At 48.7% G+C, this 14451-nt stretch overlaps 1 protein-coding gene across 1 annotated transcript in view; it reads left to right on the plus strand.

Annotated features, from left to right (window-relative positions):
• The window catches only part of LOC144506340 (complement C3-like), a 99881-nt gene that overhangs the window by 20407 nt on the left and 65023 nt on the right, over nucleotides 1-14451 (plus strand). Inside the window, exon 5 of the mRNA XM_078232313.1 lies at nucleotides 14145-14233. Within this exon, the coding sequence (XP_078088439.1) occupies nucleotides 14145-14233 (89 nt within the window). The remainder of the gene's footprint in view (nucleotides 1-14144; nucleotides 14234-14451) is intronic.

The following is a 14451-nucleotide window of genomic DNA, read 5'->3' on the forward strand; positions in this document are numbered from 1 at the left end:
GCAATTTGCTTGTGCTTCTTTCAATTTAGTATCTTGTATTTGTTCCTCACAGCGTGGTCTTTCCCACATCGGGGAGAGCAGATGCAGATTGAATGACTGCTTTGCAGACCACCTGCAAAGCAGTCATTCACTACGCCGTATGGACAAGTTGGGCCAAAGAGCCTGTTTCCAAGCTGTAAATCTCTATGACTCAGTCCATCACATGACCCTGAGCTTCTGGTCTCCTGTCACTTTAATTCTCCATCCTGATCCCACTCTTACCTTCCTGTCCTACGCCTGCTCCAGTGAAACTAAACAGCATCTCGAGGAACAGCGTCCCATCTTTCATCAGGTCACTTTACAGCCTTCTGGACTCAACATTGTGTTCAACAAAACAAAAGCAAAATACTACAGATACTGGAAATCTGAAATAATAAAAATTGCTGGAAATATCCAGCACGTCATGCAGCATCTCCAGATAGAGGAGCTGCGTTAACGTTTCAGATCAAAAACCTTCAGAACTGCATGATGCGCGATTAATTCACTCGGGAGGCTGGATCGTACCCGGGAAATAAAGGCTTTTATTAGCAACAAGAATGGAGCATACTGCTTAACAATACAATCCCAGACTAAAGGGTCACTAGGAAGTGCAGTGACCTTTATACTCCTATAGGTAGGCGGAGCCAACCGGAGTGTACCACAGAACAATACCAACAGGTGGAACACCCCAACCCTAACCCCAACAGTAACAAGAGTAACATATGTACAAGTACCCATAGTGATAACCATCTATGGTTCAGTACCCATAGTGGTAACCATCTATGGTTCACCACATTCACCCCTCCTTTAAAAACAAAGGCCGGTGGGGCAAAAACAACAGTACGAACTGTCCATATATTCACAAGTTCAGTCGTATCGGAGGGCCGCACCGTCTCTGCGACCTCCTCAACACTGGCGGTAGCGCCGGTTCTGGTGACCGTGATGACCCTCCCTCCAAGGCGGTGTCCAGTGACTCCTCCAGTTCCTCACGGACGGGTGGACCACGAGGTGGCGACAATCTCCTGGACTCAGGCAAGCTGTACACGGGAGTAAGAGGATTAAGTGGTGGTCCCGATACTGCCCGCGCCGTGTCAGGAGGGGAGATAAAGGGCAAGGGGTCCCTAACCAGGGGTGCGGGAGCGACAGGGGTTTCAGGTCCCCTGCAGGCGCCAGATCTCGAATACAGACCGTGTCCTCTCGCGCGTCAGGATATGCTACATAGGCATATTGAGGGTTGGCTTGGAGGAGATGGACCTGTTCAACCAAAGGATCGGACTTGCGGGTCATAACATGCCGCCGCAGGAGAACAGGTCCTGAGTACGTCAACCAAGACGGCAGTGAGGTCCCAGAGGAAGACTTCCTAGGGAAGGTAAACATCCGCTCATGTGGGGTAGCGTTGGTTGCCGTACACAGGAGGGACCGGATTGAATGGAGCGCATCAGAAAGTACCTCTTGCCAACGGGAGACTGGAAGACCCTTAGACCTCAACGCCAGTAAGACAGCCTTCCAGACTGTAGCGTTTTCTCTGTCGACCTGCCCGTTAACCCTAGGGTTGTAACTCGTAGTCCTACTTGAGGCAATCCCTTTAGAGAGCAGGTATTGCCTCAAGTCGTCACTCATAAACGACGAACCCCTATCGCTGTGGATATAATTGGGGTAACCAAACAGGGTGAAAAGATCCCGCAAGGCTTTGATAATCGTGGCAGCGGTCATGTCTGAACAGGGAATGGCAAAAGGGAATCGGGAGTACTCGTCAACCACGTTGAGGAAGTACACATTCCGGTCTGTCGAAGGAAGGGGGCCCTTGAAATCAACACTCAGTCGTTCAAAAGGGCGAGTGGCCTTAATGAGGTGTGCCCTGTCAGGTCGGTAGAAGTGCGGCTCACATTCAGCACATACCTGGCAGCTTCGAGTTATCGACCTGACATCCTCTACGGAGTAGGGTAGATTCCAGGCCTTTACAAAATGGAAGAGCCGAGTGATCCCCGGATGGCAGAGATCATTGTGGAGGGCCTGTAGCCGGTCCTCCTGCACACTGGCACATGTTCCATGCGACAGGGCATCTGAGGGCTCATTGAGCTTCCCCGGACGGTACATGATATCATAGTTGTAGGTGGAGAGTTCGATTCTCCACCTCAAGATTTTATCATTTTTGATCTTACCCCTTAACGTGTTGTTGAACATGAATGCCACGAACCGCTGGTCCGTGAGCAGGGTAAATCGTTTTCCAGCCAAGTAATGGCGCCAATGCCGGACGGCCTCCACAATGGCCTGAGCCTCTTTTTCCACAGCGGAGTGCCGAATTTCAGGGCCTTGGAGGGTGCGAGAGAAAAAGGCGACGGGCCTGCCCATCTGGTTAAGTGTGGCGGCCAGGGCAAAATCAGATGCATCACTCTCCACCTAGAAGGGGATGGACTGATCGACAGCGTGCATCGTGGCTTTCGCGATGTCAGCTTTTATCCCTTCAAAGGCTAAGCGAGCCTCTGCTGCCAGGGGAAAAGAGGTAGACTTTATGAGCGGACGGGCTTTGTCCGCATGATTGGGAACCCACTGTGCGTAATACGAAAAGAAGCCTAAGCATCTTCTCAGTGCTTTGACGCGAGTGGGTAGGGGAAGTTCAAGGAGGGGTCACATACGGTCTGGATCAGGGCCGAGGACCCCGTTTTCCACCACGTATCCGAGAATTGCTAGGCGGCGCTTGCTGAATACACACTTCTCCCTGTTATAGGTCAGATTCAGCGAGACGCAGTGCGTAAAAACTTTAGGAGGTTGGCATCGTGGTCCTGCTGGTCTTGGCCTCAGATAGTGACGTTGTCCAGGTACGGGAAGGTAGCCCGTAGCCAGTTTTGGTCCACCATTCGGTCCATTGCACGCTGGAAGACCGAGACCCCATTAGTGACGCCAAAGGGGACCCTTAAGAAGTGGTAGAGACGACCATCCGCCTCAAAGGCCGTATATTTTCGGTCCTCTGGGCGAATGGGGAGCTGGTGATAGGCTGACTTCAAGTCAATGGTGGAGAACACCCGGTACTGCGCAATCTGGTTGACCATGTCAGATATGCGCGGGAGAGGGTACGCTGCGTGTACCTATTAATGGTCTGACTATAGTCTATGACCATCCGGGGCTTGTCTCCAGTCTTAACCACCATGACTTGTGCTCTCCATGGGCTAGTGCTAGGTTGAATGATCCCTTCCCTGAGGAGCCGCTGAACCTCAGATCGAATAAAGATCCGATCCTCAGCGCTGTAACGCCTGCTCTTAGTTGCGATGGGCTTGCAGCCTGGCACGAGATTTTCAAATAAAGACGGCGGGGTGATTCTGAGTGTCGAGAGACTGCACGTGGAGCGCGCTGGGCAATTTGGAGGCTGCTGTTCTCCCACTGAAAGTGGAGGGAGTGGCCCATCATACTGCAGGGTCACACTCCTCAGGTGGACCATAAAGTCTAGTCCCAGGAGTATCGGAGCGCAAAGGTGCGGTAACACGAGGAGCCTGAAGTTCTCATAAACTGTGCCCCGCACCGTTAGGTTTACCACGCAGCTCCCAAGAACGGTAACAGATCGGGACCTCGACGCCATAGAAATTGTCTGTCTGACAGTCTGTACTCGGAGACCGCACCGTTTCACAGTGTCTGGATGAATGAAACTCTCCGTGCTCCCGCTGTCAAACAGACAATGTATCAGGCGTCCGTTTACCTCTATGTCCATCATGGACTTGTCGAGTCTGTGAGGCTTGGCTTGGTCCAGGATGATTGACGCCACCGTTGAATCTTGAGTGCAACTGCAGGCGGCTGAGATGGTCGATGATGATGACCCCTGCTGGTCGTCTGCGGTCGGTGTCGACCAAAATGGCTGCGCCCTTGGATCGCACATGGTCGATGGCGTTGAAAGTGACGGCACTCGCAGGTCGCACGTGTCTTGCGTCGTCGTCCTCAGGAATGGCGGCGCTCGTGAATCGCACGTGGTTGAAGACCTTGACGAAGCCAGAGACGAGGAGACAGATCCTGGAGAGTCACACGCAGCACTGCTTGGCTTCAAAGGTGGTTTCGCTCGGCACACTTTAGCATAGTGCCCTTTCTTCCCACACATGGAGCAAAATACCGTTCTGGCCAGACATCGCTGACGAGGGTGCTTTGCCAATCCACAGAAATAGCACCACGGGCCACCTGGAGCTGCCGCCGCCGTCAGGTCCGAGGTTGAAAGCACGATCGCGCAGTTCCTAGGAGCCGCTGGGTAGAGTTGAGTTGGTGGCTGTACGTGCCACGATGTTCCCACGTGGTCGGTGGGGTAAGTTTCAAGACTTCTGGAGGCCGTTTCCATCGCATCAGCCAATTCCACTGTCTTAGCTAGGTCTAAGTTACCTTGCTCTAGCAGCCGCAGGCGAATATAGGATGAGCCGATTCCCGCCACGAACGCATCTCGGATCAAATCGTTAGTATACTGAGTAGCCGACACTGGCTTGCAATTGCAGGCTCTGGCTAGCTGCTGAGGTTCGCGCAGGTACTGTCCCGTCGTTTCGCCGGGCTGCCGCCGTCGAGTGGCTAGTAGGTGCTGAGCATGAATCTCGTTTGGCGGTTCGTTGTACAGCTTCTTAAGTAGTTCGATGGCCCCTTTGTAGTCTTGGGCATCATGGATTGTTGCATACACAGTGTCGCTTACCCTTGCGTGGAGGACCCGCAATCTATCGGCGTCGTTTTGGATTGCTGTTGAGGCATCGATATAATCCTGGAAACACTTCAACCAATGGTCGAAAGTGTTCGATGCTCCAGCGGCACGCGGATCTAAGGTAAGCCGATCGGGTTTTAACATTTGCTCCATGGTTTTTTTTTCTCTTCAACCAAAATTGTTGCTAATAAAATTGATGCGCGATTAATTCGCTCGGGAGGCTGGATTGTACCCGGGAAATAAAGGCTTTTATTAGCAACAAGAATGGAGCATACTGCTTAACAATACAATCCCAGACTAAAGGGTCACTAGGAAGTGCAGTGACCTTTATACTCCTATAGGTAGGCGGAGCCAACCGGAGTGTACCACAGAACAATACCAACAGGTGGAACACCCCAACCCTAACCCCAACAGTAACAAGAGTAACATATGTACAAGTACCCATAGTGATAACCATCTATGGTTCACCACACTGCAGAAAGATAGAAATGTAAGAATCTTTAAGTGAATGGGTAGAGAGGGGGCAGGAAAAACAATAGGGGAACTCTGTGCTAGGAGAAGGGCAGGACAGATTCAACAACAAAAGATTTCATGGTGCAACAACCAAAGTGATCAGTAATGGGTATAATAAAGAAACAAAGATTCTGTCCAAATGAGGAGTGAACAGTGACATTAAAAACCATCAAATGCAACATTTGGGCAATGAAAGAAACAAGACAAGGCTGACTGAGGAAAACAAAAAAAAAACAGAAGGTGAAGGCAGAGGTAATGATATTAAGTTGTTGAACTCAACATTGAGTCCAGAACTCTGAAGCATGTCGAATCCAACTATTCTCTCTGCAATCCCCTGCTTCACCCCTCAAAATCAGCCACAACATCTCATTGCCTTCCCATTGCACCTTCCCATGCAAGTGCAGGAGATGCAACACCTGTATTTTACCTCCTCTCTTCTCACCATCCAAGATCCCTAACACTCCTTCCAAGTGAAGTAGCAATTCACGTGTATTTCTTTCAAATTAATCTACTGTATTCGCTGCTCACAGTGTGGTCTCCTGAACATAGAACCAAAAGTTACAGCACAGAAGGAACCCATTCAGCCCATCTTGTCCATGCCAGTCTGAGGACACACAGGTGCCCTTTCTAATCCCACCTATCCTGCACATGGCCTATAGCCCTGTAGCTTACAGCACTTAAGGTGCAGGTCCAGAAACTTTTTTTGAGAAGAGTTTAGGGTCTCTGCCTCCATCACCAACTCAGGTAGTAAATTCCAGACACCCACTACCCTCTGCGTAAACAAATTCTTCCTCATGTCCCCTCTACACCTACTGCCATTTAAAGTTTATTTATTAGTCACAAGTAAGGCTTACATTAACACTGCAATGAAGTTACTGCGAAATTCCCCTAGTCGCCACATTCCGGTGCCTGTTCGGGTCAATGCACGTAACCAGCACGTCTTTCAGATTGTGGAAGGAAACTGGAGCATCCGGAGGAAACCCACGCAGCCACGGGGAGAATGTGCAAACTCCACACAGACAGTGACCCAAGCCGGGAATCGAACCTGGGTCACCGGCGCTGTGAGGCAGCAGTGCCAACCACCGTGCCACTGTGCCGCCCCTTCTCTTGAATCTTTGCCCCCTTGTACTAGAATTCTCTGTCAAGGGAAACAATTTTATCCTGTCCACTCGATCTCTTACCCGTATAATTTTGTACACATCAATCAAGTCACCCCTCAGCCTTCTTTATTCCAAGGACAATAACCCCAACCTATCCAATCTCTCCTCATAGCCACACTTTTCTAACCCTGGCACCATTCTTGTAAACCTCCTCTGCTCCCTCTCCAGAGCAATTACTTCCTTCCTGTAATATGGTCACCAGAACTGCACACAATACTCCAGTTGTAGACTCACCAGTGTTTTATACAATTCCAACACTATATCCTAATTTTTATATTCTATACCTCTGTCCATGAAAGTATTCCATATGCCTTCTTTCCAATCTTGTCTACTTGAACTACTGCCTTTAGGGACCTGTGTACTTGTACGCCAAGATCTCTCACTTCATCTACCCCTCTTAGTATATTCCCATCTATTGTGTATTCCCTATAACTGTTTGACCTCCCTAAATGCATGACCTCACACTTCTCTATGTTAAAATCCATCTGCCACTTTATCATCCACTCCACCAACCTATCAATATCATTTTGTAGATTATGACTTTCCTCTACACGATACACTGCTGGACCAATCTTTTGTGTCATCTGCAAATTTCCTAATTGTGCCCCTCATAGAACCATAGAAAATTACAGCTCAGAAACAGGCCTTTTGGCTCTTCTTGTCTGTGCCGAACCATTTTTTGCCTAGTCCCACTGACCTATATGCTCATGTCCAAACAGTAAGGGTCCCAAAACTGAGCCCTATGAAACATCACTTGAAACAGCTTTCTATTCACAAGGGCATCTATCGATCATTACCCTCTGTTTCCTGTTACTAAGCCAAATTTGCCACATTACCCTGTATTCCATGGGCTTTTACTTTTTTGACCAATCTGCCATATAGGAACATGGGGAGAACAAACAGACTGGGTGACCACTTTGCAGAACACCTCTGTGCAGTCCTTGAACATGACCCTGAGCTTCCTGTTGCTTGTCATTTTAATTCTCCACCTTGCTGCCACTCTGACCTTGCTGTCCATGGTCTGCTCCAGCGCTTCAGTGAAACTGAATGTGGGCTTCAGCACCATGGTCAGGATTCTCCCAAAAAATTCTAAGTGTTGAATTCCCAAAACAAACTGGAGTAAATCCTGCTTTTTTTTTAGCGGGAGTTTCAAAATGGATCTCCCACACTCATGGACAGTCATGAATCATGGAGAGCCCGAGCGTAATCACGATGAAAAGTTGGGGATGGGGCCTATTCCTGCTGGAGAGGCCGGTAGGTTAGCGCTGAGTGGGCCTTTGCGCATGTGCCAATCTGTCATAGCGGAGATCAGCGCATGCGCAGTAGCCCCACACTGCTGGCCTCACGATCGCTGGCCAGCCCCATGACCCTGCATCGCTGGCCGTGTGACCCCACCCCCCTCCCCCCTCACTCCCCGATCGCTGGCCTTCTGGACGTCTCTGGGCCAGCCCCGACCCCCACCATGCCCCCACAGTCCCGACCCCTCCCGACAGCCCTGAATCCCCCCACTCTGATCACTGTCCACCCTCCCTCTGACACTGATCCCAAGTGCAGAGTGCCAGTGGGACCCCTCCACCCCCACAGCTCTCACCCCCACACGCCCTGCCCCCCAATAGGCCCTGCCCCCTTGGCACTGCCTGATGCCCGGTGGGCAGTCCCAAGGTGCCCCCAGGCATTGCCATTTTGCACTTTGGGCAGTGCCAAGGAGCCAGGCTGACAATGCCCAGGGGAAACCCCTCCCTTACCCCTGACCCCCCTTGGGGGGGGGGGGGGGGGCAGGGTGGTCTCCATGGTCTCCCTTCATTCCAGCAGGGTCGGGCCACCAGCTCCCTGTTAGTGGGACGGTCTTGTAATCCCCTGCTGAGTGAACCACTCCTGGCAGGGTGGGGGGGAGAGGCTAGCGGGCCTGGAATTTTCAGTCTCAGGCCAGCTAAGATTTAAATCAGAATTTTAATACTCAAATCAGCTCTGTGCCGATATCTGGTGCAGGGCTGACGAAGCTGGAAATCTGGCGGCCGGAGACACACGAATGCCATGGTGCCCAGCGAGGGGCCTGCTAAATGGCCTCTGCTTATGTCTCTCAGCCCTTTGAGCTGCAAGAACAGCACAGCAGGCTGGGAGAATCGCCCCCGCCAGATCTTTTAATTAAGAACTCTCCGGCCTTCTGGACCCAACATTGAGTTTAACAATGTTAGATCGTAACCTCTGCCTTCATCCTGTTTTTGCTGGTTTGGTCTTGTTTTGTTCCTTTCTTTATCCCTTGACATTACACTCAGATAGCTGCCATTCACACTTTGCCTGGATATAGATCTATTGTTTCTTTATTGTACCCTTTCCCGCTGCCTATAGCTTTTGTACCTTCAAACCTTTTCTCATTTAATCTTTCCGTCCTTCACTCTTCACTCTATCACAGTCCCACCCTCCCCCATTTCACATACCTACAATACGTTACATTTTTAATTTTCCTCAGTTCTGATGAAGGCTCATTGATCTGAAACATTGGCCATAATTTTCCAGTCCCTCCCGTAGGCAGAATCTTCCAGTCCCGCCAAAGCCAATCAATGTTTGAATAGCTCGCTACATCCACCACAGGTGATATCGCCACAGTAAAGCTGGAAAATTCCAGCCATTAATGCTGTTTCTCTCCATAAGTGCTGCCTGACCATCTGAGTGTTGTCAGCATTTTCTATTCTTAATTGAGTTCAAAAATTTTCAATTGTAACCTCTTGGTCTCATTTTGTTTTGTGTTCCTTTTCTGCTTTGCTCTTTTCTCTTATTTCCTTTCCTTCCTGTTTCGACAGCAGCTGTCCTGCCATTCACACCTTATCTAGGCACATGTTTTGTTTCTTTATTTACCCCATTTCCACTCTCTTTGGCCTTTCACCATGAAGTAAAGTAAAGTTTATTTATTAGTCACAGGTAAGCTTACACTGCAATGTAGTTACTGTGAAAATCCCCTAGTCGCCACACTCCGGCGCCTGTTCGGGTACACTGAAGGAGAATTTATCATGACCAATCCACCTAACCTGCACATCTTTGGACTGTGGGAGGAAACCAGAGCACCCGGAGGAAACCCATGCAGATATGGGGAAAACATGCAAACTCCACACAGACAGTGACCCAAGCCGGGAATCGAACCCGGGTCCCTGGCGCTGAGAGGCAGCAATGCCGACCACTGTGCCACCTGCCACCCCTTTCTCATTTGATCTCTCCTCCTTCTATCCCATTGCAGACTTTGCCGTTTATCTAGCTACCCTCCCCTCAGCTTCATTCACTCAAATTTCTAACTTTTCCAGTTCTGACCTGGAACGCTGGGAGCAATTTTGAGCCCACTTTAGCATAAATGGTGATGTGAGGCCAAAATCTCATGAGGGTCGGGAAACGAGAACTCACTGGCGAGATATTGTTTCCCAATTTTGCATGTCCCTCTCCCGTAACGTATCAAGATTCCAGCCCAGGAAGGTCAGAAACCTTATTTGAATATATTATAATATTAGTAAGACGCTCCAACATCCAATTCCACCTCGGGTAAAACTCTCAGCTCCATGGAATCATATCCAACCCCTTTGGTCAGAGATTTCCCATCAATACCTCTTGCATTGGCTTGGATGGAGCAGCGGGAAAATGGGAACACCCATCCCATACTTATTCAGACACTGACCTTAATGAACCAAAAAACAGGGACTTACCTTCCTGATATTGCCAGTGGATTAAAATCTCTCCTAATATTTCCTCAATGGGTGTGTATATCAATGCAGAGTTAACGGAAGAGATCACCATCCCTTGGTTGAAGAATGCTGACATGTTCTCCTGTGTATTGAGTCCTGTTGAAAATACCCACTGGATACTGTTAATGACAGGAAACATGATTCTGACCCAGATGTCAGGGTCCAAACTGACTTTTTAATTTATTTGAGCAAATCCCTAGTGGTTCTGGTAAGGTGGTGAAAGATTGCTTCCAATAATCCATTGTTTAAGGGGTCAGTTCATAGAGCATTAAGTCAACTCCTTATTGTGGGCACAAAATACAGATTGACATTCCATGCAGTACTGAGGGAGAGCTGCTCTGTCAGATAAAATGTTAAACTGAAACTCTGTCTGGCCTCTTGGGAAATAGAACTGTTTCAATGAAGAGTTGGGGAACTTTCCCCAGTGCTGTTAGCCAATATTCATCCCTCACCCAGCACCATAAATTGTCACATTGCAGAGTTTGTGGGAGCTTGCTGTGCGCAGATTGGCAGCCATGTTTCCTACAACAGTGACTGCACTCTTGAAGTACTTCATTGACAATAAAACTTTGCGACGTCCAGTGGTCACATGGATAATGAGAGATATTGTAAGCTGAGTCAAAGAGAAAAAGGAAGCATTTGTCAAGGCTAGGAGGCTGGGAATACACGGAGTAAGTGTGGAATACAGGAAAGTAGAAAGAAACTTAAGCAAGGAGTAAGGAGGGCTAAAAGGGGTCACAAAAAGTCAGCAAGATTAAGGAAAATCCCAAGGCTTTTTATACAAATATAGAGAGCAAGAGGGTAGCCAGGGAAAGGGTTGGTCCACTCAAGGACAAGAGAGGGTATCTATGCATGGAGCCAGAGGAAATGGGCAAGGAATCTTGCCCAAAGGAAATGGGCGGCACGGTAGCACAGTGGTTAGCACTGCTGCTTCACAGCTCCAGGGACCTGGGTTCGATTCTCGGCTCGGGTCACTGTCTGTGTGGAGTTTGCACATTCTCCTCGTGTCTGCGTGGGTTTTCTCCGGGTGCTCCGGTTTCCTCCCACAATCCAAAGATGTGCGGGTTAGGTTGATTGGCCATGATAAAATTGCCCCTTAGTTTCCTGAGATGTATAGGTTAGAGGGATTAGTAGATAAAATATGTAGGGATATGGGGGTAGGGCCTGGGTGGGATTGTGGTCGGTGCAGACTCGATGGGCCGAATGGCCTCTTTCTGCACTGTAGGATTCTATCTATCTATGTATTAAATGAGTACTTTGCATTAGTATTCACCAAAAAGAAGGACTTGGTGGATGATGAGTCTGGGGAAGGGTGTGTAGATAGTTTGAGTCATGTTGAGATCAAAAAGGAGGAGGTATTGGCGGTCTTGAGAGAAACATTAAGGTAGACAAGTCCCCAGGGCCTTTTTTTTAATTCATTCGTGGGACATCTGTGTCACTGGCTGGCCAGCATTTATTGCCCATCCTGAATTGCCCTTGAGAAGGTGGTGGTGAGCTGCCTTCTTGAATCGCTGCAGTTCATGTTCTGTGGGTTGACCCACAATGCCATTAGGGAGGGAATTCCAGGATTTTGCCCCAGCGACTGCGAAGGAATGGCAATATATTTCCAAGTCAGGATGGTGAGTGGCTTGAAGGGGAAATCGCAGGTGGTGGTGTTCCCATTTATCTGCTGCCCTTGTCCTTCTAGATGGAAGGGTTTGGTTGTGGGTTTGGAAGGTGCTGTCTAAGGATCTTTGGTGAATTGCTGCAGTGCATCTTGTAGATAGTACACTGCTGCTACTGAGCGTCATTGGTGGAGGGATTGAATGTTTGTAGATGTGGTGCCAATCAAGCAGGATGCCTTGTCCTGGATGGTGACAAGTTTCTTGAGTGTTGTTGGAGCTGCTCCCATCCAGGCAAGCGGGGAGTATTCCATCACACTCCTGACTTGTGCCTTGTAAATGGTGGATAGGCTCTGGGGAGTCAGGAGGTGAGTTACTCGCCGCAGTATTCCTAGCCTCTGACCTGCTTTTGTAGCCACGGTGTTTATGTGGTGAGTCCAGTTGAGTTTCTGGTCAATGGAAACCCCAAGGATGTTGACAGTGGGAGATTCAGTGATGGTAACACCATTGAATGTTAAGGGGTGGTGGTTAGAGTATCTCTTATTGGTGATGGTCATTGCCTGGCATTTGTGTGGCACAAATGTTATTTGTCACTTGTCAGCCCAAGCCTGGATATTGTCCAGATCTTGTTGCATTTGAACACGGATTGCTTCAGTATCTGAGGAGTTGCGAGTGGTGCTGAACATTGTGCAATCATCGGCGAACATCCCCACTTCTGACATTATGACGGAGGGAAGGTCACTGATGAAACAGCTGAAGGTTGTTGGGCCTAGGACACTACCCTGAGGGACTCCTGCAGAGATGCCTGAAGGGATATACCCCAGAATACTGAGAGAGGCAAGGGAGAGAAATCTCACTGGCTAGCTACAGGGGAGGTCCCAGAGGATTGGAGAATAGCCAATGTTGATCCTTTGTTTAAGAAGGGTAGCAAGGATAATCCAGGTAATTACAGGCTCATTGAGCCTTACATCAGTGGTAGGGAAATTATTGGAGAGAATGTTTTGAGACAGGATTTACTTCACTTGGGAATAAGTGGTGTATTAGCGAGAGGCAACATGGTTTTGTGAAGGGGAGGTTGTATCTCACTAACTTGATCGAGTTTTTCAGAGGAAGTGACGAAGATGATTGATGAGGGTAGGACTGTTGATGTTGTCTACATGGACTTCAGTAAAGCCTTTGACAAGGTCCCTCTTGGTAGACTGGTGCAGAAGGTGAAGTTGCATGTGATCAGAAGTGAGCTGACAAGGTGGATACAAAACTGGCTCGGTCATAGAAGACAGAGGGTAGCAGTGGAAGAGTGCGTTTCTGAATGGAGAACTGTGACAAGTGGCGTTCCTCAGGGATCAATGCAGGTACCTTTGCTCTTTGTAATATATATAAATGATTTGGAGGAAAATGTAACTGGATTGATTAGTCAGTTTGTGGATGACACAAAGGTTGGTGGATTTGCGGATAGCGATGAGGACAGTTAGAGGATACAGCAGGATATAGATCGGTTGGAGACTTGGGCGGAGAGATGGCAGATGGAGTTTAATCCGGACAAATGTGAGGTAATGCATTTTGGAAGGTCTAATACAGATAGGAAATATACAGTAAATGGCAGAACCCTTAAGAGTATTGATAAGCAAAGGGATCTGGATGTACAGGTACACAGGTCACTGAAAGTGGCAATGCAGGTGGAGAAGGTAGTCAAGAAGGCATACTTGCCTTCATCAGCCGGGGCATTGAGTTCAAAAATTGGCAAGTCATGTTGCAACTTCATAGAATTTAGTTAGGCTGCACTTGGAATATTCAATTCTGATCGCCACACTACCAGAAGGATGTGGAGGCTTTAGAGAGGGTACAGAAAAGATTTACCAGGATGTTGCCTGGTATGGAGGGCATTAGCTATGAGGAGATGTTGGAGAAACTTGATTTGTTCTCAAAGGAACGACGGAGGTTGAGGGGAGACCTGATAGAAGTCTACACGATTATGAGAGGCATGGACAGAGTGGATAGTCAGAAGCTTTTTCCCAGGGTGGAAGAGTCAATTACTAGGGGGCACAGGTTTAAGGTGCGAGAGGCAAGGTTTAAAGGAGATGTATGAGGGAAGTTTTTTTACACAGAGGGTGGTGGGTGCCTGGAATTCGCTGCCGGGGGAGGTAGTGGAAGTGACTTTTAAGGGGTGTCTTGACAAATACATGAATAGGACGGGAATGGAGGGATACAGGACCTGGAAGGGTAGGGGTTTTAGTTCAGTCGGGCAGCATGGTCAGTGCAGGCTTGGAGGGCCGAAGGGCCTGTTCCTGTGCTGTAATTTTCTTTATTCTTTGATCACGAATGGCGCAATGTAAATGCACGTCCTTCTTGCTTCTTTTCAGTTCTCGGATGGTACAAGCTAAAATGCCCCCTGGACACTGGCTAATATTTCTCATCAGACTGAAGTTACTGATATTAACCAAGAATTTGTCTCGTTATGTTCTAGCATTCAGGCAATGTTGTGGCAGAAGCAAGGAGTCATAAACAAGGCTCAGACGCAGTCTGCAGGGGCGAAGTGAACATTCCTTCCTCAATGTGAGTCTCTGATTTTGTTTAAAACAATCTTCCGTGTGCCAAGTACCAATACGTCTAAAATAAAATTAGAATGCTGCAGATGCTGGAACTCTGAAATAAAAACAGAAAATGCTGGAAATACCCAGCAGGTCTGGCTGCATTTATGGAGGTAGGAACAGGGCTACTGGCTGGAATTTTCCCGCCTTTCCCGTCAGCGGGATCTTCCGGTCACACCAACG

This window comes from Mustelus asterias, chromosome 17 (assembly GCF_964213995.1).
Source record: "Mustelus asterias chromosome 17, sMusAst1.hap1.1, whole genome shotgun sequence".
Classification (NCBI taxonomy): Eukaryota; Metazoa; Chordata; class Chondrichthyes; order Carcharhiniformes; family Triakidae; genus Mustelus; species Mustelus asterias.